Raw genomic sequence first — 25,810 nt, 5'->3', positions numbered from 1 at the left:
GCTAGCACTCAGTCCATAGTCAAATTCGAATATGATTTCTGCAAAGCAGCATGCTTTTTCAGTCCTACTTTTAGTAAGCATCATTTCTTAGACTTGTTTTTCTTATCAAGAGGATCAAACAAACTGGTGTTGTAGAACATGTTGCTGGTTGAGAATTTACCAGTCTTTGGCCCGCTGTTAGCTATTTTTGAAGTTATGCTGCTCCTCTTAATACCTGAAGTTCATAGCTTTTCTACTGCTGGAAGTTTTCTCTTTGCTTATTGCAGTCTGATTCTAGTCATCCTTTCATCTTTTTTTTTTTTTGTCATTGTAGACATTCATTTAATTATAGGAATTCTCAGAGCATGTAATTGTTTCTCTGAAGACATTTAGTGTGTTCATGTTCATGTATGATTGTACATTCAGAGTTGAGAGTGAAAAAACTAAACGTTATTCTTTTTTAGTTCTATTATTACATAATTTTTGCAGCTTTTTAGAAACTGGTGGCGTGTTGTGGAGTATCATCAACATGTAGTGGTGGTCCTGTTGAGGATTCAGCCACTTAAAAACTTCCAGAACACATAGACAGGTGGATCTAGAGGAATAATCTGCTGAGTTAGAAAAATGATGCTGGTAACTGTCTTTGGCAAGCTGAGAAAAAGTGAATGAAGAAATTCTATCTTACTTGTCCTAAACTTGTCTGTTAAAAATAATAAGTATTTGAATAGTTAATGTGCTGTGACAACCTATGTTTTCCAGCATGGTTTCTGGTACTCAAAAAAAAAAAAACAAAACCCAAAACCAACAACCAAAATACCCAAACCGAATTACTACTCACTGTGCTTTGTTGCTGTACAAGGCATTGAGATTTATTTGAAGACTTATCAAATGAACTCTTAAAATATAGTCTAGGTGACCAAATACAAGATGCTAGGCACAATGAAAGGACAAATGGTAGAGTGAGCATAAAACAGTTCTGGATTTTATGCAAAATTATTGCATATAGCAATCTTTTGTAAATACAAGACTGCATGTGGGTATGCTACCAACTGCTTTCACATACTGATTCCAGTGGGTATGCTCTTAATGTTTAAGATCAGTAATGCAAGATTTGCTCATGTCGGGTAAATGCTTTCAATAGCAACGAATGACAGTTCATTGGAGGCTTTCATTTTTTGTTTGAAAGGGAGGAAGTAAGTAATAAAAATGAAAGTTGCTGCTTGTTCTACCACCTGTAACTTCAAGAATTCATTAAGGGTTGACTGCATTTGGTATGTCTCTCAGTAGAGTAACACTTGTTGAAATCTAGAAAATACAGCCAAGCAGCTTCAGTCCTCATTTGGAATTTGTGTCTGTTACTCTCTTGGCAGAATATCTTCTATGCATTAGAGCCTTGCAGATGCAGATAGAAAATGTAAAGGCATTCTGCCCAAACCCTTAGGTGTTGAGACAATAAGAAGGTTAATCCAGATGTCTAAAATATTAGTGTTAGATTTATTGGAAAAATTACACATTGAATATTCTAAAAAGGACTTTTGGTTATTTTGAATTTAGAAAATAACCTGTATTGCTAGATACTTTTATATCCTGTTTGTTAAAGTCACTGGTTATTACTGCCCATTAATAATGGTGGGTATGGGTACACTGGAGAATTTAAACTTCTTACGTGTTGACTTATTTTCTCTTGAAGTAACATATCCACCAATCCGGACCCAATCTACCATATTTAAAATTGAATGCAAAATTTTGAGATTTAGGTTTTGGGGGAAAAATGAAAAGATTGGTTTAAAGTTGTGCATAATAGTTGAGTTTGATTTATTAGAAGCCCTCTAGATCTGTATAACTATCTGGTGGGAAGCTGATTTGGTGTGACTTACCGTCCAGAGATCCTGAAGTGACAGCCTGAACTGCTCTTTTATCTTTGGAGAGAAGATACTTTACCCATTAGTAACGGATTGCTGGATATATTATTTTAGAGAAAAAAAAAAAAAAGAAAAAGGTAAGACTTTTCTCCTCTTCTACTATTTCCTGTCTACTGCAAAGGCATTCTGTGTCATCTTTGATATATCGGCTGCTATTTGATGACATGATCAGGTAGTTTAAAACTACACAATGTCTGAATGTAATGATTTCTGCAAATATTTCATACTGTGGCTGCAGACTATAAATAGGCTTTCTGGAAAAAGATAATTTCTAGTTGCAAGAAAAGTAACTAGTAGCTTGTTTAGATAATTTATATAGAATATCTGTGATTGTTTTCTTTGTATATGGATAGACAAAAGTCAAGTTATGACATTGAGTCAAACTGCAATTTGTCATAAAACAATGTTTCCCATCTGACAAGCAATATAATTAAGTCTTATGAACTTGTGTGTTAAAATAATTTAGAAATTTGCTTGACACACAGTTTATGTGTTATTTTTCAGAAGGAATTGCCTTTAATATTATACTTTCATAAACTTTGAATATGGAAATGCATGCACTGTACCAAGACTTTAGGCTATTTTTGACCTCTAGCAGGCATTGGCAAGACTGAAATTTGAATTTCTCAGTGTGATTGAACTTCAGGCTATGGGGTGTTTTTTTCCATGCCTTTTTTTTTTTTTTCTGTCAGTGTTTGTAGGATCAGAAAGAGCTAGAAGATAAAGTTAGGAGCACCTTAATGAAAGCTAAACCAAAGTTTAGATATAGTTGCTTAGCTTAGTTTTATGAATCTGCTTTTATGGGCAAGACAGCTATTTCAAGGACTTAAAAAATGGAAAATGGAAAATTGCTTGAATGAATGCAGGTATGTAGTTTACCTGTATCTGATAGTGAGCTTGATCATCTAAATACAACTAAGTAGGTCAGGTTCAAGGTCAGGTTGGATGAGCTTTGAGCAACCTAAGCTAGTCGATGATGTCCCACAGTAAGGGGATTGATTTTTAAAGGTCCCTTCCAACCCAAACCATTCTGTGAATTCTATAAGTGTAAATTTTAGTCTTTAATATTAATTTGAAGTGATAAATATTGCTTTGAGGTTACCATAGTGTAAATGAGATCAGGATCTTAAGTGTTTTGAATTTCACAGGCATGCTGGGTTTTCTTATATTGGAAGTCACTACAGTAGAAGTATACAATATTATTGTTGGAACGTGGAAAATTATAGGGCAAGGTAAAAAGGCATATGTAGGTTTTTGGTATAAATCTTCACAATTCTTAAGATACTTATTAGTGCAGGAGACAGGGAGGAACAGATACGGTGTGAAGGATCCTACAGCTTTTTGTCAGGGAATTATGTGTTTGTAGGTAGCTCAGTATCTAGAAAAATTTCCCTAACTTCCTCTACGTTTTTCTTCCTTTTTTCTTTTTTTTTTTTTAAAAAGGCAAATAAAAATGTGACAAATGTCCTCCTATTTCTTGTCTTTTATTGTCTTGAAATATATATACATATTTTTAGTCCTATAGCAAGTATGAAGTCCTTGAGGATAACACAGGTTTTTCTCTTCATGGACACTATATTGTTTTATGATGATCGTGGAAACCCATTTGCTAGGTCTGAGGACTCTTCAATTCTGCAGCCACAGTTGTAAAACAACACAGTTGGGTTTTAGGGACAAAACAGTGGTGTTCTACTGCTGTTTTCTTGTCTTTCAATCAAATGCACAGGCTTGGGGCAGATTACTGTAAGAGCTTGCAAATTCATTGTTAGCCTTCAGAAAAAAATTAGCACTATGTACATAGTTGCAGCATTACTTATTTCCAAACTGCTGTTTGAGCTGCCTCATCAGTTTGCTGTGAAGGGAGGTGCTAGAGAAGAGAGGTACAAATGAAAGAGGGGAAGGAGCAGAAGAGATGTGGAAGACAGAGAACTTCCCAATGGTTTGGAGTGGTGATGGGTTTTTTTGCTACTGGCTGATCAAGTCATTTGCCCTACTACTATTCTCTGAATCAGAAGAAAAATTGATCATGTGGATACACAATTCATTGCAGCCAATGATGGAATGCGTATCTTAAAATTACTTTTCTGTTACCCTTGTAAGCTCAGAGCACAAGAGAAAAGGTTTGTGCCTACCTCCCCAATAGTATAATTTAAATACTTATTTTGCAAATAGAAATAATTGTAAATATAAACTAAATACTTATAAAAATACCAATAATTATTGTAGCCAGTACTAGCTTAGTTGCACGTATCTTGCCGTTTCTGTGTTTCTGGTTAATTATTGTTGAATCTTTTATTTTCTGTTTGAGAGAGACCATTTTCTTTAAATAAGAACTTTCTTAAATACTTCTGAAGTAATAGTAGCATCCCAAAATAAATTTAATTGTTAATACAACTTCCAAGTTACTGAAGTTAAAGTTTTAGACGGAACTGTAAGATACCTGTTTATTGACCTTGTATAGCATTTACAAAAAGTGTTAAACTGTGTCAAATTTAATGTGTGTAAGGATGTATTTTTTTTACTTCTGCCTTGTCACAAGAAAGGAGGATGTTAAGAGAATGTTACTGTTACCGAATGCAGAAGATTGGAGAGCTGTTGAGAAATACAGAACAACAGTGCAGTATTTTGAAAGACAAGGGGATGTTGGTCTGTGGAGGGGAAAGTTCTTCAGAAGCATTTATTTCTGTGGGAAGAGTTTCAGTGCACATTTGAGAAAGGTTTTATGCTATACAATGTTATGGAGTATAATATAGCATAGAAAAAAATTATTATACCATGGAATAATTATTGAGAGTTATAAAGTTCAGATATAAATTTATTTCAGATTATGTTTCTGTTTTTCTATTTAATGATTGCATGTCATTAAGAATTTGTCTTCTTTTTAGTGTGTTGGAGGTTGAGCCAGAAAAGTCAAACTGAAAGATCTATCAAACTCCTGTGAATGAGTACCACGTAGCATGCTGATACAGTTGTTGTGGGTTTTTTTTCTCATTAGTGTGTAGTTGGTGGGTGCAACGCCAGCTTTGCATCTCAGGGAGGACTTGCCCGTCATGTGCCCACACACTTCAGCCAGCAGAACTCTTCAAAAGTTGCCAGTCAGCCAAAGGCCAAAGAGGAATCTCCATCTAAAGCTGGAATGAATAAAAGAAGAAAGTTAAAGAACAAGAGACGACGATCATTACGTAAGTATTTACAGAATTAGTAGTTCTTGAAGGTTTTGTCTGAGGTAGGAAGCTCCTCTTCAATGTGGTGGTTTCTCTGCAGATGTAGGTCTGGTAGTGTTGGTGATCTTTAGCGTTACAGCACCGCAACATTACAGTAGTGTTGATGAACATTATTGACTTACACATTTCAAATCAGGGCTTCATAGTTAAAACTTCAAATTATCTGCTAAGGTGTTCTAGTTGTAATAAGAATTTACTGCTGAATTCTTGAATGAATCTGTGGCAAAAAATGTTAAAGACCAGACTGTAGTACTTGAATGGTCTGCTGTCTTGATCAAGTGTTGCGCAGGAAGAAAAATGACAGCTTCTTGAGCATTTTTTTATCTTCTTGCCTCTTGAGACAAATGCAATGCTGGCTGTAGAGTTTTGCCTTGCGGCAGAAATCATCTCTGAGTTGCGAACTGACTACTGTAATGTATTTCTCCAGAGGGTGTGTGACCCAGAAATGTATCCAAAGTTGATGGCATTTTCTGAAAATAATAAGAAGCTTTCCTTTAAAACTTTGTGTGGATTATTGTTGATTAGGTGAACTTGATAAAGGGTTGATAAAATTTTGCTTGTCTTTCTGTTTCTTAGCTTAGTTTTAGATAAAGAATGAAGTGTGCAAATTGGTATGTTTTGTCTTTACAAGAAGAATGGGGGAGGGCAAGGACCCTTATCTAAGAAACCAAAGTCATAAAACAACATTATTAAGTACTTTCAGTCTAGAGTATATAAAGCTAGGAACATAGATTTATATTTAGATATTTTGAAAGAGTCCAAAAGGAGAGGTGTTGAACGTATGTACCAGGTTCTCTGCAAGTTGGGTTACAAGAAGTTATGACAAGTGTGTGTAAAGCAAGATGCTATTTGATAGTGTACAGTCTGTTTAAATCACTCACAAATAATTGTTTGACAAAAAAATTACAGTTTTGCATCACAAAACAATTTTTCTCCCAAAAAAATCTTGCCAACGTATTCTTTCTGCCCCGTCATGGTTTGATTAGACCCTGGCTTTTTTTGCAAGGTGTAAGTGGCTTGCTAAATATTAATTGGCAACTGTTTACTAAGACTGGTGCTGTTGAAGCATCCTTGTGTATAAATTCTTAATAGTTTAAATACAGCAAATCAATAAATTTGCTTCCTCTCTGTTTTACATCTGAAGGTTAACACCCTTCGGAGAGACATTAATGCATAAATGAAAAAAGGAGACTTCACTGTGGCTTTATATGTGATAAGAATATGATCTTCGAACTTAGACTATAAAGAGAATTCTTCCTGTTACTTAGTTTTTTTTTCTTTCTTTTGTAACAGCTTGCCATTCTTAAACTGTTTTGCATTTCTTTTTTCCTGTCTGTAAACAGTATGTGTTGTTTTAAGTTTGTAAATCAGTACTTCTATGGTGAAAGCATGTTTTACCCTACACACCGTTATAGCTGGTTACATTAGTGGTGCTATAGAGACAGTCTCATTTGTCATATAAATTTTGAGGTTGCAGAATAATTCAGCATTGCAGTCAGTAGCTTTCGTTTCTGGATGGCCTTATACACATTTACTGCTCCACGTAGTCTGTCATTTAGAGGTACAGAGCCAAACACTGCAAATGCGTATCCCTAAAATAGGTCATAGTATTGCTATGCTGAAGCTACCACAAGGAATTTTTCAGAACCTGAGGTTATATTTACAGTGTTGTCACTTGCTTTTCCAATAGCAAAGATGACACTATAGTTACTAACAAGCATGATAATTGAGTTCAGTGGAGAAATGAGAGACAAGGAAACTTACTTTTAATGAAACTTTACTGTAAATAGGACTATGTTAGTCACATAAGACTTGGGGTTTCATTTAGTAGGCTGCTGGTATGAAGATTTTAATTCATTTGACTCTGAAAATAATTTTGAGGGAATAGATTTAAGATACAGCATTAACACTCTATAAGGATGAAATAAAACTATTCATATGCCTTTGACAAATGGTGCCCTTTCTTCTGCATCTGTTGAATATTATCCAATGGTAAATCATGAAGCAATGTGCTGTATGAAACCAAAAGCAAAAATTTGGGGTTGTCTTTTTCCTTTCCACCCTCCCTTCCTTCCTCCCTCATATTTATTTATAAAATATTTATATGCTTGCATCACTGACCACCTGCAGCATGAGCCTGCGGTTCTACATTACCACTTACAGCGAGAAAACATTTCAGTGTGGTGATTGCCTAATTGGCAGTATCCAACTGAGATAGAGTACGGACAGAACATAATGTACAGATGAATGCTTAACAACAGCTAGTCCCAGGAGTGTAGCAAATACTAGCTTTAAGTGGAATTTGTAGCTTGTTTTGAAGTAATGGATAGATAATCTTGGTGAAAAGGAATATCGAAGTTGTTTTAAATGAAGACAACAGAACTTCAAATTACTGTTATTGCAGATTACAGGATAATATATAGTTGATAATGTAATATCAACTATTCTTAGTTTTAATTTCAGTGTGTTGTACAGAGAATTACTGCTCTCAAGGCATTAAAAAAATGATTACTTTCATTCATACTTTATTGGTCATGTAATTTTACTGCTGTATTGTATATTTTTAAAATTTTTTGTGAAATATTTGTAACGGTATGCAAATATGTGCCTAGTAGCAATTATTTTTTAGTTAAAATACTTTTAGTGTAGAATTGATAGACCTTCCTTACACTCCAAATCAGAATTCAATAATTTTTTGTTATTCAAGAAGAACTTTGCTATAAAAGTCGTTTTCTAAAAGGAAAATCCTGCTGGTTTTAGACTACTTGTAACGTATCTGATGGATGTTAATTGCACTTATTATAAATTGAAGTGTAGTATGTGATGCAGTTGGTGCTTCTTATCTAGAAAATAATCTGTTTACTAATAATTAAAGAACATGGAATCACTATTTATACGCAGAAAGAAACGTGTCTAGCAGTCTGGATTTTTTCATGTGACTGTTCAGCATTATTGCTCCTTGGAGATCAAATATTTCTTGGCGAGCTAGTATTTTCTGTATGTTCACAATAATTCTTTATTAATCCTTTATTTGTGTTCCTCTGCAGTACCAAGCAGTTTTGTTTTCAGTGCCATTGTTGATCTCTTATCAGCATCCCAGTATTCACTGGAAATAGATGGGTTTTTTAGTGATTATAAATTAGATCTGAGCAGATTGTTTTTAACAAGGTTAAGAAATAAGGTACAGGTGTAATTCTGCTTTTAAGATGTTGATTGTATGCACTATCATGTGTTGAAATACTTTAATACTATTTTTTAAGAAGTCACAGCAGTAACATTGGAGCTATTGACTGTGCTCAAAGGGTGACTTGGACAGTTAAGTTCCCATAAACATCATAACCTTAACTGAGTTGGTTTTGCATTAAATTAGAACTCACATTTATTAATGAGTTATGGGTTTAGGTTTTTTGTACTGGGACTTTTTTTTTTTAAGATATGATAGCAATGGAAGTTCCCAGAGGTACTCAGTAAAATTAATGAATTCTTAATTTTGAATATTAAGAAAGAGTAGAATTCACTTGAAACTTAAGAAAAAAGTGTGAGTGTAATTCAGTTTGTCGAAATAGTTGTATTACCTAAAAGGAGTATGTTTTGACCAAATTTAAATCAATTGTGCCCCTCTTGAGTCATTTCTTCCTCTCAGTTAAAGCAGTGTTTACAGCTCTTTAATAAAGTAGTGCTACTGCCATAATAATAAACGATTTACTAATGACACTTCAGATTTACTTACATGCTTGAATGTGTTTGAATGGTTTCAATGTGTTGGACACTAAGGATCTCTCTTCCTTTTTTTTTTTCTAGCAAGACCTCATGACTTCTTTGACGCGCAAACACTGGATGCTATAAGACATCGAGCCATCTGCTTTAACCTCTCAGCACATATAGAAAGTTTAGGAAAAGGCCACAGTGTTGTATTTCATAGTACTGTAAGTATATACATATTTTGCAGTCTGTTTGTTTACCTACGCGTTTCAAAAATCTAATACTTTAGAAAGATTTCTGTGTTCCTCTTATTGCTATAGGCATTTAATCAGAAATAAGTATTCGTAGGTATTTTACATTGTTGATTTGTCCATTTCTATTAGTAAATTAACTTTTTAAAAGTAGTGTTAGCAGTTGTTCTAGCTCACAAACTGAATACCTTGCAACACTTCCTGTCTGATACACCTGGGGAGATATCTAATAGAAAGTATGTGTTGTAGAAAAATTTGGTTATATCTTCAAACTAAGAATGCAATTCAGATGCCATTTCCATAGTTGTGGGTGACAGTGCTAATTTATCACAAGGAATTTTGAGGGTAACTGTATAATTAAATATTTAGAGATGCTGATCTGAAATTTATGTTTATTCCTTTTTTTTTTTCAGTTTAAAAGATATAAAGCTGAAGAAATGTATTGTTGTCACCCTTTTTTTTTTTTTCTTTTAATAAATTTATCACCACAATGTCAGTGAATTGCTAGAAGGAAGCAAGTACCAGGTGGGGAACTGGCCTTTAGTCCTGTTTCCGTAGCCTATTTTGTTAATTTTGCTTCTGTTTGGATAGGATAGACATCAGTATTAATTTAGAAAAGGTCAAAAGTGGGGGGGAAAAAATACTGAATTGGGCTATAGGGATCAGAAGCTCAAATAGCTTTATATATAACCTCAGGTTTTCTTAACCAAATTGGGTGATATGGGCACATAAAAGGTAGAGTCTCAGCTGAAGAAAAGAATTAAGGGATGGGACAAAATGGGCAGACTGGTGCAAGATGAACTGCAGTCCAAGGGAGGAATGCCGACTGCAGTGTCTTCAGCTATGGCTTAACTTGAACATATGATTCAAACTATTGAACTGTCAGTCTCTTTCTGTAAATAAAAGATGATTTTCTATGCATGAAACTTATTTCATCCTGTTCTACAAGACTGATGGTTGTTATAAATATCTGTGGCCTGTATTAGAAGTTTTTCATAAATGGTTACTCCTGGACTTTATGTGCGTTGAGTACCAGCTGCAAGCGGAGTTTTGCAGGTGGCTTAGCTGTTACTGTATTTAAATCTTATTCTAGTTTTCATGGACAACATGGATTTTTACAATGCTGTGAGAAAAGCGGATTCTCTTCCAATTCACAGCTTGCTTTAATCTGAAAGGTTATCCAGACAGACTGCGCGGTTGTGGAAGCTCACCTCTGGCTAGTGGAATAATTCATAAGGAGATGGAATTAGAGGGAGGAATGTACTCTAAAACTGCTTGGAATTAACCTGGAGGAAGTGGTGAAAATCCTTTTAGCTTATCTGTGCACATGTCACTCGATGGTAGGGGGTTGATTAGATCTGAAATTGCTTAGACGTCAGTTGTGGGAGAGGTGGTACCAGTGGGAGAACTGCTCTAAGATTCCAGCCCTATGCTGCACTTTGCTACCCTGTTTTAGTGTGCTGCTACAGTTGTGTGGGCTTGTGCTGGACACCAGCTGTAGCGATGAGACTCTGCTTTAAAAAGAAAAGGTAGAATAGAAGCAGTCTCACGGACGTACGCTGTTATACTGAGCTAACATTCACCTCAGATGCAAACACATTTTTCATAACTTAGAAGCATTAGGACATTGATGTTGAATGGTGACTGGCTAAATTAGTGTAATATGGTTTGTGTGGTCCACCTTCGGATGAAGAAAAAAACGTGTAATTATCAGGGGCGTTAATTTGAAAGTTGAAAAATGTGAAGGTAAAATTGTCTTGCTATCTGAAAACTGACATAAATTATATAGATTTTTTTTTCTTATGCAGCATAAGAGTAATGTCAGCACAATGCAGTATTTTACAGGATGGATATCCTAGTGAAAAAACACTAATGTGAAGAATTTCTAAGCAGTCACTGTAGATACTTTCATCTCCTATGAAAAGGCACTCCTTCTGTTTTTATATATATATCTATATTTTTTTATATATACATATTAATTTAAACTCACCCTTTTCTTTATATTGAAAGCTGTAGAATCAATAAGGCCTTTTTGAAGAAAGGCTTTTGCTGTTCGGAGTTCACCTTTCATTTCTTCCTTAATTTTTTTTTTGGGCTTATTTGTTTTAATTGGAGTCAAATTCTTGGTACTTTGATTCTTTGAATTGTCAGATGGTAAAAGTCAGGCGTTTCCATTTAACCTAAAGAACAGATATCACACTGATAAAATGCAGCTTATAGGTTACCCTGTCATGTCCGTGTCCCGTCCCCCCACCCAGCTTTTTGAAATGGCTAGAATTAATTCTGTAAAATATTTGAATACTAAACTGTTCTTCACTGGTTTTAGCTTTTTTAGATATTTCAGATCATTGATCACATGTATTGATACTAGTTACATGTGTTTTGAAGTCTTAAAACTTTGGAACACAGTAACTGAATAAAGAAGTAAGATGCGTATCAATTTATAGGGTGAAATTTTTTTCTTTTTCCAGAAGAGGTCAGCAGAACTCCATTTCTGATTTGAGACAACTTTGATGGGTGTTTCCTTCACAGAGATAAATTCAAATTAAATTTCCCTTCTGCTTCTGGGACAGTGCATGAAATTTAGAGAATATAGTAAGAGTTTTTTCAAATAAAGCTGTATTGAGCATATGTCTATTGGATGAATTATATTTTTAAATCAAAAACTTAGATGGACTTAAGTTCTTTACAAAATATTTTTGAATCTTCAGAGCATTATTATTAGACATGCTAGATTTCTTCCATTTCATTTGTGACTTTTGCAGACTTGACCATAAAGCTCTGATTATTAGTGTTAAAATAGCAAATATTTTTTTAACTGCTCTTTTCCCCCATTTTGCATTTGTCTGCATCATGGCTTTATTTCTGACTCTAGCCTGGCTAGGGTATGTAAAATTTTCATTGCACTAACTGTGATACAAGTGGATATCTTTTTTTAACCTTTTATAAAAATTTCTTTAAATATGACAATTTCAAAATTTACCTGGGAAAAAACAATGGCAGCTATAGATTCCAGATTTCTGTTGTCTCCTAAAAAAAGGTAACGTACTACTTTTATATTAAACAAAAATAGGTGTGTTCCATAAATGGAGAGAGGATCTTTCATCCCGGTCAAAAGCAAATGAATTGCTCAGATTTTGAGTATTGATTACTTAGTAGGGACAAGAGAAGGCAATGATATGGGAGAAAAAGTGCAAAATTCACGTTGAATGCAAGTGTATCTCTCTATGCGAAAGCATCCTAGCTATAACTTTTTCATAGCTCTCATGTATTATATATGATTTGCTCTTTTGTTATGAAAAATTATTTAATTTTCTACTGCTAAAAGTTACTTTCTCCTCCTATTAAACTTCTTTGTGCATCTGAAAACTGGTTTAAGCCATTATTTTAGCACTGATTGCTTGAAGATGTTACTAGGGCTCTAGAATAAGAGAATGGTACTTGCAGTGGTATAATTAAGGCAATACTTGAAGTGCCCTAAATTTTTTTTTTACACATCAGTGTTTCATTTTTTGAGTTTTTACAAATGTCTCTCGTCAGTATGGGGATGGCAAGACAGCAGAGTCCTAAATTTTGTACTGCATATTTGTGAAAATAAGAAATTGTTATTGTTAGAGTTTGTACTTTTTTTTTTTCCCCTGTTGGAGAATACAGATGATGATACTGTCTGGTTCTCTCAGATCTACGGTTCTGGAGTCACCATGTATTATACTCTAAACCCCTGTAGAAGCGGTGCCATTTATTGTGTGATAGAGGGACGGCAACCTCAGCTTTAACTAATACTTAGACGTAACATGAGTCTGTGACTTGTGTATTTTGTATGGTTTCCTAGTTCATGTTCTTCAAGTTTTAGATAGGATGAAGAGCAGCTTGGGGAGAATAACATCGTCTTCTCATTTGTGTGTAGCTAGTTTACCGTGTCCATATGCCTAACGTTTTAAAAAAGTCACCTGTAAACTTTTCAGTATGTGGTATCCATGATACTTGCATTACATGAGAGAACATATGTGTCTCCTTAAAACTTGAGGGTTAATTTGAGAATGAACTGGACTGTAGAAGAAAAATATATGGTGTTCAATAGGAAAGATGAAGAGAAGTGAGCTTTAACTTATCTTTATTCGGTTCCAGGTTGAGGTGCTCCAGTCTACAGCAAAGAAACTGAGTTTGCAGAAGTAGCTGAGTTCTGGGCAAAGGCTAAAACTTGAAGTTGGAAGGGATTGGAGGAATGCTTTCTAAATCTTTACTTAAAAAGTCAGGGTTTTCATCCCTGCTCCAAACTTAGCGAAAGGAAGTATCCTGTTGTGGGTGTGGCTTAAGGCTTAAGAGGAAAGTTCTTAGTGTAGTATTCTTTGATACAAGAGTCAGTTAAACTTTGTCTAATTGGCAAAGATTACTTAAAAAAGTATTTTTACTGTCATTTATCTACAGTATCCCGCTATGACACCCTATTGCAGTTCTTACAGGGAGCATTCCTTCAATTTATTGTGAATTGCTGGATGTCAAAAGCAGATTTTTCTCACTCTGCCTTCCTATCCCATTTCCAGAAGAATTGTGAATATATATTAAATGAGACATCCTAAAACTGGGGCTAACTAATTGGAACCTTCTCCTTTTGGAAGAACTGTGCATTACTGTAGTTAATTTATTGCTTCTCTAAGGCCATTGGATGGCTTTTTCCATATCACATGACAACCTGGTTTAAAAGCTCTTAGTGTGAGGCTTCAGTATTTTTTTAGAAATTCAAAATCTCAAATACAAGATGGGTTGACCTTGGCTGGATGCCAGGTGCCCACCAAAGCTGCTCTATCACTCCTCTCCTCAGCTGGACAGGGAAGAGAAAAATACAATGAAAGGCTCCTGGGTTGAGATAAGGACAGGGAGAGATCACTCAGCAATTACTGTCACTGGCAAAACAGACTTGACTTGGGGAAATGAATTTAATTTATTGCCAATCAAATTAGAGTATGTAACGAGAAATAAAACCAAATCTTAAAACGCCTTTCCCCCACCCCTCTCTTCTTCCTGGGCTCAACTTCACTCCTGACTTCTCTACCTCCTTCCCCCTGAGCATTGCAAGGAGATATGGAATGGGGGTTGCGGTCAGTTCATCACACGTTGTCTCTGCTGCTCCTTCCTCTGCACACTGTTCCCCTGCTCCAGCGTGGGATCTGTCCCATGGGAGACAGTCCTTCATGAACTTCTCCAATGTGGGCCCTTCTCACGCGTTGCAGTTCTTCATGGACCGCTCCAGTGTGGGTCCCTTCCATGGGGTGTGGTCCGTCAGGAACAGAATGCTCGGGCATGGGTCTCCAATGGGGTCACAGCTTTCTTCAGGCACATCTACCTACTCTGGCATGTGGCCCTTCATGGGCTGCAGGTAGATTTCTGCTCCACCATTAACCTCCATGGGCTGCCTCACCATGGTCTCTACCACAGGCTACAGAAGAATCTCTCCTCCAGCACCTGGAGCACCTCTTCCCCCTCCTTCACTGACCTTGGTGTCTGCAGAATTGTTTCTCTTGCATATTCTCACTCAATTCCAGCTGCTGTTGTGCAGCAATTTTCCCCCTTCTTAGATATGTTATCCCAGAGGTGCTACCACCGTTACTGATGGGTTCGACCTTGGCCATCAGCAAGTCCTGGCGTTGGCTCTATCGGACATAGGGAAGCTTCTATGAGCTTCTCACAGAAGCCACCCCTGTAGCTCCTCACTATCAAAACCTTGCCACCCAAACCCAACATTCCAGTTCTCATCTACAAGCATATTGATAACTTCAGATATCTCAAATATAGCTGTATTAATAATCTGGATCTTAAATCTAAGGACACTTCTCTCTGCATTACTTTTGTGTAGAGGATCACTGCACAGTTGTAAGAATAAAACTTCAAACAAATTTGTGAATTCCTTGAAATGTCATGACTAAGTTTAATCTAGTATGATATTCAGTTGTGGGAAATTGCTTTGGTTGATGAAGATTATGGACTTCACCATATGCTACGTTTTAGCATATACTAAAAAAAAGCATAGACTAAAGTCTGTTTCATAAAGATCACTTGCCACCCTTCTGTATTTCTGTGCTTTAAAGGTTCTCTGGTAAACTTTTTGGAGTTCACAGTATCTGCAGTTGCTGTGTGTGGAATCTTTCAAAGATTTAATAAGCATTTTATGCTCAGAGGTGCAGAAGGTGGGAGAACTGGTGTTTGAAGCAAGTAGGAAAATCTGTATGAAGTATTGTGATGTGTAGTAAAGGAGAAGCTGAGAGTAAATCAGTAGAAGAGGAAGCAAACAGCTCTTCGATTTTTCTGGATACTGTAAATTTTTGGGATACCTTTTGAATGCTGGTTTTAAAGAATATATTTTACCTGAATGAACAGTTTTCTTTTTCATACTTTCTGTGTGCGTATTTCCAACTTTGTCTTGGCTGAAGGTGGGAGTCTAGCTTCAGGGTCCTGCACCTATAAAATGTTATTCTCTGTGAGAGCGTCCTGTGTGCTGGTCTACTGTGAGCTAGCATGAGAAACCATGAGAGAGGAATTGTCACTTCTTGTCTGGGACACGCACATATGTTCTGTTTAAACTCCATCAATTGTTGATAGGTTTTTGACACATCACTTGCTTTGTTATTCATATAACAATAGTAGCAAGTGTACTCTATACAGTGTTAAGGGTTCCCGTTATGTATGCATTAAACCTCTGTAAACCTGTGAGTTCTTCCAAGTAGCCTTTGCCGCATTCAGTGCTTGGCTTAAGTATTGAAAACGAATGAGTAAAGGTTACCTAGGAAGTTATACGTACAGTGTGTCCAGATGTCGAAGCATTTGTGAGAGAAGATTTTATTGTTATGCTGTGCTGTAATTTAACTATAAGCTACATCAGTTTTTTGCATCTTCTATTGTGGAACAACATGAGCAAATTTGTAGAGGAATGTATGTTCTTCAAAGTGTTAGGAGTAGCCACTTAAAAATTTGAACTATTTTAAAAGAAAGAAGACTTCTTACAGGATGCATTTTATTAATTTTTTTTTTCCTAGGGACCACTCAATAGGCAAATGTTAAAGGAAAACCTCGCCAAAAATGGCTTGAGTAGCGATACGTACATTCAGCCTATATATAGAATTAATAAAATTTTAAAAGAATAGAACAGTGTGCCTTTTATGAATGTCCAGTTGAACATGAAGAGCATTAGTTTTTGTGCAAAAAAATTTTAAAAATCTGGAGATTTGGTTTTAATTATAATTTATGTAATTATTATCAGGTAATAGCTAAAAGAAAAGAAGATTCTGGAAAAATAAAACTCTTGCTTCATTGGACACCAGAGGACATGTGAGTATATTGCTAGTGATATGATATAGGATTTAAATGCGGAAGGATTTACCATGGGGTTAATGAACTGTCACTAAAATATGTTGTGCCTTTGAACATTAAAGTTCATGTTTAAAAAAAATGCTTTGTAAAAAGTAATTTAGAAGTTTAAAAAATAAGTAATGCTTTAAATGATTTTTACGTTAACTTTCAAGTCTTTAGACTCTGATATACCAGTTCAGGTAAATTTGAAGATGTGTTTTTGATGCATTTTGTCACTATGGGTGTTAATAACAAGGTCCTCTAATTATTGAATGGGGAGTTCAGGTTGGTTTTGCCAGCCGTATACATAAGGAAATTTATTACTGAGACAACTTTGTTTTACCCACTGATTCATCATGATCCAAAAATACTTTCAGGTATTGAAAAATGTACAATCATCAGTGTAACTATGAGAACCTTTGTATAAGTGCCACAATTTAACAGTATAATAACGACACTTGGCCCTTTAAGGTATCCATCTCGTATTGCTGCTTCTTTGGATACTCTCACCAGAGCTTGGAATACTCCTCCAGCATGTTTGGCTCCTTTTTTCTCTTGTTTTTTCAAAGTTCTACCTTGTTCCAAACGAGTAGCCTCGTGTGTAATGCAGGACAAAGGTATTGCCCTCAGGTATGCATGGGACATACGAAGTAGTAAGTGTACTTTAGAAATAATTCATCTACTACTTTGAAAAAGCTGAGATCTCGTTTCTTTCTTCTGGCACAGAAAAGAATTTATGTGCAAATATTTTCATCTTAATTATATGTAAAAGTAGAATAAATGTTTGGTTTCCACTATGCTGTAGGAGAACAGTAGGCAGAGTAGTTTTAGGAGAGGCAGTAGCTGTATACTCCCTGTTTTCCACAAGTTTTAAGGTGAGTAATTACTTTTGCTTTTAAGGGTAAGAATAATTACAATAGAATTTACTTATTGGATCCATAGTCCAGGAAAACAGATGAAGCTACTGGGACATTTAGTGCACACTAAGATGCATAGTTTCACAATTAGGTAGGTCATGCAGGTTTAGAGGCCCTTTCTTAAAAGGAACTTCAGTTTTACCAGGAACATATCTCTAAATTGGTAGAATTCATTAGGTAAGGATACATGAGTTTCTGATGAAATAGTCATCGTTCATGCAATTAACTGTTAGAACAAGGAGATCTTTTAGATTCAGTGCTGCTTTTAAGTGATTGAGCGTGGTGGTGATGCAAGGGCTTAGCATAACAGAAATTTACCTTTGCTGTGATGAAGTGGTTTAAATTACTCAGTTTTGTAGCATCCCAAGTTAGTCATGTGCAGTAGTGTGAACTTGGCAGTGTGCTTCTATTATAACTTTTATTTGCAGAGGACTAGGGTTGCTGATAAGTTTTATCTGCAGCAATGTTTGTCATTTTGGTGCAATTTTAAAGTGTCTGTAGCTTCTGCTGCTCATTGCAGCCCCTGTGGGCCCTAAGTTTCAATTCAGCTTGCGAGAGAATCAGTAAAATATTGTAGTGAAAAGTGTAGGTTTTTTGCTCCTTTTAGGACAGCTGTTAATACTATACATAAGAGCATTCTGAAATTATTCTTATTAAAATATTACAGATAAAGACAGTTAATTGCATTTTAAGATAAAAAGCATTGAAAAAGCATGTAACACACTGGGAACATGAAAGTAAAAATTTTTTCTAATAAAGAGTTGAACGAGGCTTTTTTGCTTATGCAGATGAATACAATATTAGTATCCGTGCATTGGAGAAGACAAGTTATTCAGTGGTGTCAGACATCCCTGATAGAATGTAGATTTGATTGGTCAGGTCAAAGGAACAATGTGCTTTATTTTTGATATTTCTTGCATCTTGGTTGGGTTAGGTAGAGGGTATATTTCCTGCACTGAATTGGTGTAGTTTTGAATTATTGAGTATTTGGTAGATTCAATTTAATCTTGATTATTACAGTTAAGAACAGCAAATGCCATGGTATCGTGTCTCATGTCATCAGTCTTACACAGTGAATGTACTCACACTTTGGAAAAGTTGAATGCAGTCAGGATGATTATTTTCCGTTGCGCTGAGCTGTTTACCAGTCTTTCAGATGGAGCTAGTAATAACAGTTTAACTTTTTCTACTCTGAGTCATCTTGAGAAACTGTTAAACTGCTCCAGGTTATCTGTACATGAAGTATATTTTCAGGAAAAGTAAATGCTAGTCTTCAGCATCCTTCCTATGAAGAGGGAAATAAAGCTGGGATTTAGTCTATATGCCAGTACTTCTTAGCTTACTGAGTTGCTGTCTTTACGTATATTTCAAATAGTCTTTGTATGTGAAAAGTCTTATTTGCTGTTTGTATCATTTTACATCTTCTTTAGCAGAAGCATATAGCTTCTACTGAAAATGTCTACCGATTGTTGCTTGTCCAAATCGGATTTTAGCTTTATTTAAAAAAAAAAAAGCCTTATGATGTTTTTTCACCTTTCATGATCCGTATTAAACTTTAATAGATAATATGGATTTTGTTAGGGGTGATTGTGTGTCGTCCCCCCCCCCCCCCCCCCCTTTTTTAATTTTTTTTCTTCCACCTGCATCGGAAAAGGCAAAAGTATCATTGGAGAAACTCACTTTAATAATTTGCAAAAATCTAAAATTGTGTATAGCTTTGGTCAGAGAAAGAACTGCTTCATTTAGATAGTCTTAAATGTTGAGTTTCTCAATTTGACACTTGTTTCAAAATGTTAGAATTATTAATTACAAACTTCAGCTTTTTTCCCCAACCTGAAATTAATTTTTGTCTCCTAGGCCACGTTAAAAAAAAAAACAAAACACAAAAACACAACAAAGAAAACCAAACCAAACAAAAACACCCAAACAAACAAACCCCCCTCCCCAAACTTTGTGGGCTGAAAATAATTGCAAGGTGTTGGGGTTTGGTTCTGTGTTTTTCTTTTTGGGCCATTGTTCTTTAGTTCATTCTCCCCTCCGTGGTGGAAGCAAAATGGATCACTTGTTTGTTCGGCACAGCCTTGGTCAATGCTAACTTTTGGAAGGAGGCGGGAAAGTGGGTTTTCAGTAAGACACTGATGGACCTCTGCAAGCCCAGTGCATCTCTTAACAATGTGTTACCTGAAAAACTCAGCAGGGCCTTAAAGACGCAATGTACTTTAAGTAAAAGAAGCAATAATGCAATAAGCCACTCTGAAGTAGGCGTGTTTGGTTTTGAAGAATTAAAGTACAAAATGTAGATCGATTGTATATGTTATCTCCAGCCCACTTCCCCACCTTTCATGGCAAGTGGCACTGAAGCAACAATTCCCCTTAATCTGTAAAGACAAAGTTTTATTCTATCTCACAATGAGGACTGTTACAGAGCCAAAATATTGTGGTGATTGCCTGTTTTTTCTCAGAAGATAATCAAACCATTAAATTCAGCAAAGTTGGAGTGTTTTGCCATTGAAAGCTTTGAACTTGGAGCAAGCAAATTACTGTAACTCGAAGCTCAGGGCCTGCAGTGTTTTCTGGCCTGTAGTTACTTTTTTTGACAGCGTCAAAGAATTTTATGCCCAGTAAAATAAAGTATTTTCCAAGATCTGTTTTGTTTTTTTTTCCTGCTACCTGTTTTCACATTAAATTGTTAAAATGGAGAATGTAGTGCCATTATCATTTTATATTTGGTTTAGTGTTCTTCTGGAATAATCTAAATTCTATTCAGTATCTCTTTCACACTGAGAACATGAAAAGCTTCGAAGTATAATGTGTAAAGATTGGCTGTTTCCTCACACCAGTGAAATGTGAAGATTACTTAGAAAACTTCTTATGTACTAGTTTACCGCATAATTTTATGGTAAGAAAAACAGTTGATCTTTTTTGAATATTTTTATTTTATTTATTTATTCATAGTCTGCCTGATGTGTGGGTAAATGAAAGTGAACGACATCAGTTAAAAACTAAAGTAGTTCATTTATCAAAACTACCAAAAGATACTGCCTTGCTTCTGGACCCAAACATATACAGGTAACATCCTAATTTTGAAACTTTCTTTACTTAAGTATAGTCTTAAGCCTCACTTAACTTTTTGACGTTGGAAAATCGGGATTGCTAATGCATTATACACCAGACCAGGTAGCCTTGATCCTGTCAGCGTCCAGGAGTTAAGTTCTGAGGTCTTAAGTTGTTTCAGAATTACTTAACTTCTTGAACTGAACTCTAGTTACTGAGAAACGGGGAATGTGTGTATTTACCAAGTGTATTTTACTTTTTTGTGCTTGGTGTACAGAAATTCTAGTAAAGGAGGTACATACAGTGGAATCCTGAAAGATCACTTCTGTTAAGATCACATACTGGTTTGTATACCAATTTTTCTAAAGTCCAAATTTATCTTTACATATTTTATATTCAACTGTAATACATGCAGTATTACCTTGAAATCTGTACTTGTGTACAAGTACTGTTATTTTTTAATACAAGATTAGAGGGGGACAGAAGGGGACAGTACATGTTACTTGTCTTTAAGCTGCATTCACATTTGTGTTTTTAGGACTTCAGATTGGCTTCTAATCCATCTCGTTTCTAATAATAATTTCCTGATTTTTTTCCCCCCCTCTCTTTATTAGTGTGTTCACGTAATTGTCAGTACTCACAGTTCTCTGTGTGTACAGTTTTTAAAGGTAATCTGAAATGCTTAATTCACTGTTAAGCTCTTGAACATCCAAAAATGCTTATTTATGGGCTTATATTAAAAATTCATGAAAATGGGTCCAAAAAAAGTTTTTTTTTCCTGCCATAACAGAAGTTCAGTGTTCCTATGTTTCTTCCTTAACATCCAGCGACTTAGTGTCTAAAGAAGTAACTAGAACACTAATCTGAGGTCTTGATATGTGATAAGCTTTTCAGTTCACCTTTAATATTCAGTGTATTTCACTAATCAAATTAATGAAAACTTGGTTTACAATATGAAAATAAATCATCATACTATATCTGCTATCTCTGTAAATGTAAGTATTTAAAATACTTACTATAGTATATGAATTACTGATGTTAACAGTAAATCATGAAAATGTTCTGAGGAAATTGGGATTGTGTGTTTTAAAACTGCTTAACACAGTGACTGTTTTATAAGCTAATTTAGGTGTTAATCATCTTTATATTGATTACCTTTGCAGAATCTTGTATGTTCTTTTGATTTGAAAAGGAAAAAATAACATTTTAAAATAAAAATGTAATGATCTTTGGGATTAAGTCCTTGGAGAAAAATGAGCAACCCTTTCTACCTCTCCCAAATAAAATTAAGGTCCCCTCGCACAATGTTGTACTAGATTTTTAGCAGTATAGATCAGTGTATGATTAAAAAGAGCTGCAGGACCAGCTGTGGGAGAGGAAAGAAATAAATTTGAAGACTAAAACATTGCAAGGGAAAAAAGTAGTTAAGGGAATTCAGGGGCAACTATTAACGTCATGCTAAAATGATGACTCCGATAGAAAGTTTGAAATAATTATTTGAAATGTACACTAATACGGGATCATCTAAAATGACTTTCTGTTTTAATGATATTAAATGAAAGTAAATTTCATATACTCAAGATTTCATAGTATACTCTAGCTGACTCAAATCTACATCTCAGGGTCTTTATGTAATACTGTATTATCTTCTTTTACAGAACGATGCCCCAGAAGAGGTTGAAGAGGTAAAAACCAAGAAAGTGGGGACACCTGCAGTCTTAGTCACTGACAATGGATTTAGAAATAAAGTTGCACATTAGTCAAATCCCATCCTTTTTTTTTTTCTTAGATAAATATTTATGCTTAGTGTAAACATTCTGTGAATGAAGTTGATGCTTCCGTGGAATATATTAATATATTACTGTATATCCACATTTTCATGGAATGGTACAGTGGGAGACTGAGCGAACACTCTTCTGGCAACTTAGTGGAACAACTAAAAGGCTTTGCATGCTTGCTTCTTTAAGCTGCTTTTTTCTTTAGTGAATACAGTAGTTTATATTTGATGGAAAGAAAAAGTAACCATCACCGTTTACTCACAATTCCCAGGAGACCTGTTAACAAGCTATTAGACTTCTTGTCACTGTTAACTAAATATAACACATGACAGACAATAAAACAGCTACCAAGGGATTATTCTGTTGCCCTTTGAGTATGGTGGATAGTAATCATTCGTCATTTGTAATCTCGTGTCCTTTTGCAGATCCCTAAAATATGTTGGATTATAATGTTTAAACAAATGTTGATGGAATGCTTGTCTTTTCCAATCAACTATGAATACATATAGTACGGTTTAAAGATGTTAAGAGTGTTGCAGTATGTCTGACCCCCTTTTCAGGAGTAGTATAGTATGTTAATGAGATCTGCCTTTATGTGATCCGTATCAATGGACGGTTTTTGAAAAACCTCTACTTAAGCAGTTAGTGTTATTGGTGTTTTATTTTACTTTTTTGACCCTTTAGCGTCCCCATTCACTTGTAAAGTATACGTTTTTTTTTATTTGGCCTAATGTTTTCTAGATGTAAAGAAAATGGTATTTTTAAAAAAAATAATCTAGAAATTCAATCCTTTATGCACCAAAGTTGGCTTTGAAAAGGAAAGTAAAATCATTTTCTTGCTTAATAAGCAAGAAGCCATGGATTTTTTTAACTGACAAATAGAGATGTGTCTAACCTGTTAGTCTTTGTATGGAGACAAAAATGTTGCATATAGATAATAGGACATTGCTTGTAAATATTTCAGCAGATTTGTAATATATTTTTATATTATGAAATGTACTGTAGATGTTTTTCTAGAGGCATGAAAGTTAAAATGTATATATTACGGTAGAAATAATATTGAAGGATATTGTAATTCACTAGTGCTGCCAGAAGAATTGTTTAAAAAAAAAAAAAAGCACCTTCCTTAACAATAAAAAAACCTTCTTTTACATACCTAAGGGACTATATACTACTGTTAATATCTGTTGTAAGAACAAAAATACATTGAACATCCTTCCCAGAAATCTTAGAGGGATGAATAGTACCCATAATTAATTCATGGCGCTCCTTTCTAATAGTGAACATGAAATTAGTTTTTTCCTTACTATTGGAAGGAACTAATATGTAAAATTTGTATGGATATATGCAGTCAAACTGCAGAGTTAGTCCTCCTTATTGGGGAGGAATTTACTACAGTGAAACTAATAACCAGCAGTTTTTACACTAAATTTTTATTAAATAGAATAAAACTTAAAGTAACCCTTTGGTTGCAGAAGTGAGCATATCCTAATATAATACAAATGCATTCTGCATTGGTACTGACACGAGAGTCTTGCTTAGCTCCAATGGGTTAAAAATTTTACTTATATACACAAAAAAAAATCTTATCAAACGAAATGAAGTGCAGATTAAAAGCACCACTAATATAAGATGTTCTGGAATGGTTGTTTAATAAGGGTATTATTCATAAAATCTGTAGTGATGTGACTTTATTTTTGAAAAAATGCAGTGTTTTGGTTTGTTTTTTTTTTTTTGCTTGAGCACTTCACCTACTGCTTTTTCTGTACCTATAAAGTAATCCGTAATCTTTGTTTCTTTTTTTGGATTTGTTATAAAATTGCCAAATAGAAGTGTTTCAGATATAGTTTGTATTTGTATTTTTTTAATTTTATTGCTTCATGAGTTTCTTGTAAGTCATTTATAATTGACAGATGATTGTAGACCTTGCCTGAGTATTTTTTCTAATAAAACAAAGCAAACAAACCTAATTAGCTTCAAAATTGTAAGATTTCAATGAAGTTTTCAAAGATAAATATAAAAATGTCACTGTTTATTTGCCCTGTAAGTACTAACACAATACATTTACGAAATGAGGAATTCATGGATTCAAGTCAAGTTGCTTATGTGACTTTCTTGGGTTTGAGAAAAGTGTTATCTGATGTTTTTGTGGTGCAGCTTCTGCTGTGGAAGAAACAATCAGTTTAAATTCAAAACATCTGTGAACAAGTCGATACATTGGAATTAATTAAACTTTCCATAGTAGTCAAAAGGTAAGTGTACTTTTGGCTGTTTTTTACCTTGAAGTTATCAAAGTGAATTGCTAAAACTACTTATGCTTGAACGTTGTTTGTATTCTACAAATTATGTAATTACTCGGTGGTGTTTTATGTTTCAGGTGACAGTCAATGTCTCTCTAAATCTCTGCCTCGGTTTTTGTCTGTCTCCAAATGAATTTCAGTTTTGTTAGACTATCAGATACATGGAACTGGCACAGCATGCTCAGAGACATTGATCACTTTTTGTTCTGAAAAAAATCTTACTGCTCTTACTGTTATTCTTGAAAAGTGTTAATGAAATAATTGGCCCCTCCCCTTTTGACTAGCTCCATGTCCATTGTTTTGGGATGTAACATATAGAGGTTTCCTCCTGTCTTTCTCAAGACCATTTTTTTTTAATAGAGTTTCCAAATACCTTCATAATGCATTCCCTCCCAGATGGAGTGTTTATTTTCTTTGTAGAGAAATGTCACCAAGACAAACCTGTAGTTATTCTACCCTTTGCTGCAGTCTGTTTCCAGGCTGCCTTAATGAGTAACTGTATAAATCCCCTAAATTTATACTTTTTTGATTAGAGTTTCTGTATTAACACATTACAGAAGGTGAGCAAAAGAAAACAACCAATTTTACAGTTGAAGTTGAATCATGGCAAAATACGCTGGAGTGTGTACTCCACAAGAAGAGGCTGAGGGAGCTGGAGAAGTTCAGCTGGGAAGAGAGAAGGCTTTGGGGTAACCTAACAGCAGCCTTACCGGTACCTAAGAAGTTACCAAGAAGGTGGAGCCAAGCTCACTTAAAACTGCACAGGAGGAGGATGAGAGTCAGTGGTTATAAATTGAAATGGGAGGTAATTTTTCACTATGAGGATAGTTAAGCATTGGAACAGATTATTCCCAGAGATCCCAGAAATCTGTTGTTGACAGTTTTCAAGATCCAGACAAAGCCCTGAGCAACCTGGTGTAGATTCAGTGTTATTGTTGCACTGAGCAGGAGATTGGACCAGATGCTCCCTTGGAGGTCCTTCCCAACATGAATTACTCTGCTTCTGTGATTTGGAACTAAGTAGGCTTTCTCTTCCAGCCCGTATGCTCAGGAAGACATCTGCTATGTTTAGATCCTGTTTGCAGACTGTTCATATGTTCATAGATCATGGCTACAGTTGGAGCTGTTTGATTTGAAAACCGATCAGGTGTGGCAGTAACTTGGATCTGTGACTTTAGTCGCTATTTGCTCTGGCCTACTATATATGCTTGAACTGTGCTAGCACTATCACCTTAAGGTAGGTGATGATGCTTGAGGATGTGGGTCAGAAAAGGGCATGGGATGGAATGTTTACTCCTTTGCTGTTGGGTGACACCAGCAAGGGTTTTCAGAAGTCTCA

The 25,810-nt window shown here is 35.2% G+C and overlaps 1 protein-coding gene across 9 annotated transcripts in view; it reads left to right on the top strand.

Annotated features, from left to right (window-relative positions):
• AEBP2 (AE binding protein 2) overlaps positions 1-24,422 on the top strand; it is a 51,120-nt gene extending 26,698 nt beyond the window's left edge. Inside the window, exons 4-10 of one of the 9 annotated variants that reach the window (XM_054217266.1) lie at positions 4,897-5,083; positions 8,927-9,051; positions 16,334-16,401; positions 16,894-17,052; positions 20,295-20,408; positions 20,671-20,737; positions 22,052-24,422. In XM_054217266.1, the coding sequence (XP_054073241.1) occupies positions 4,897-5,083; positions 8,927-9,051; positions 16,334-16,401; positions 16,894-17,052; positions 20,295-20,408; positions 20,671-20,725 (708 nt within the window). In that variant the 3' untranslated portion in view covers positions 20,726-20,737; positions 22,052-24,422. Of the gene's footprint in view, positions 1-4,896; positions 5,084-8,926; positions 9,052-16,333; positions 16,402-16,893; positions 17,053-20,294; positions 20,409-20,670; positions 20,738-22,051 lie in introns of those variants that run through there. The other 8 variants (XR_008468843.1, XM_054217284.1, XM_054217276.1 and 5 more) reach the window with 8 other exon arrangements.
• Positions 24,423-25,810: the final 1,388 nt, after the last annotated feature.

This window comes from Rissa tridactyla, chromosome 1 (genome assembly GCF_028500815.1).
Source record: "Rissa tridactyla isolate bRisTri1 chromosome 1, bRisTri1.patW.cur.20221130, whole genome shotgun sequence".
In the NCBI taxonomy this organism is placed as follows: domain Eukaryota; kingdom Metazoa; phylum Chordata; class Aves; order Charadriiformes; family Laridae; genus Rissa; species Rissa tridactyla.
This window is presented reverse-complemented; position numbering and strand designations above follow the sequence as displayed.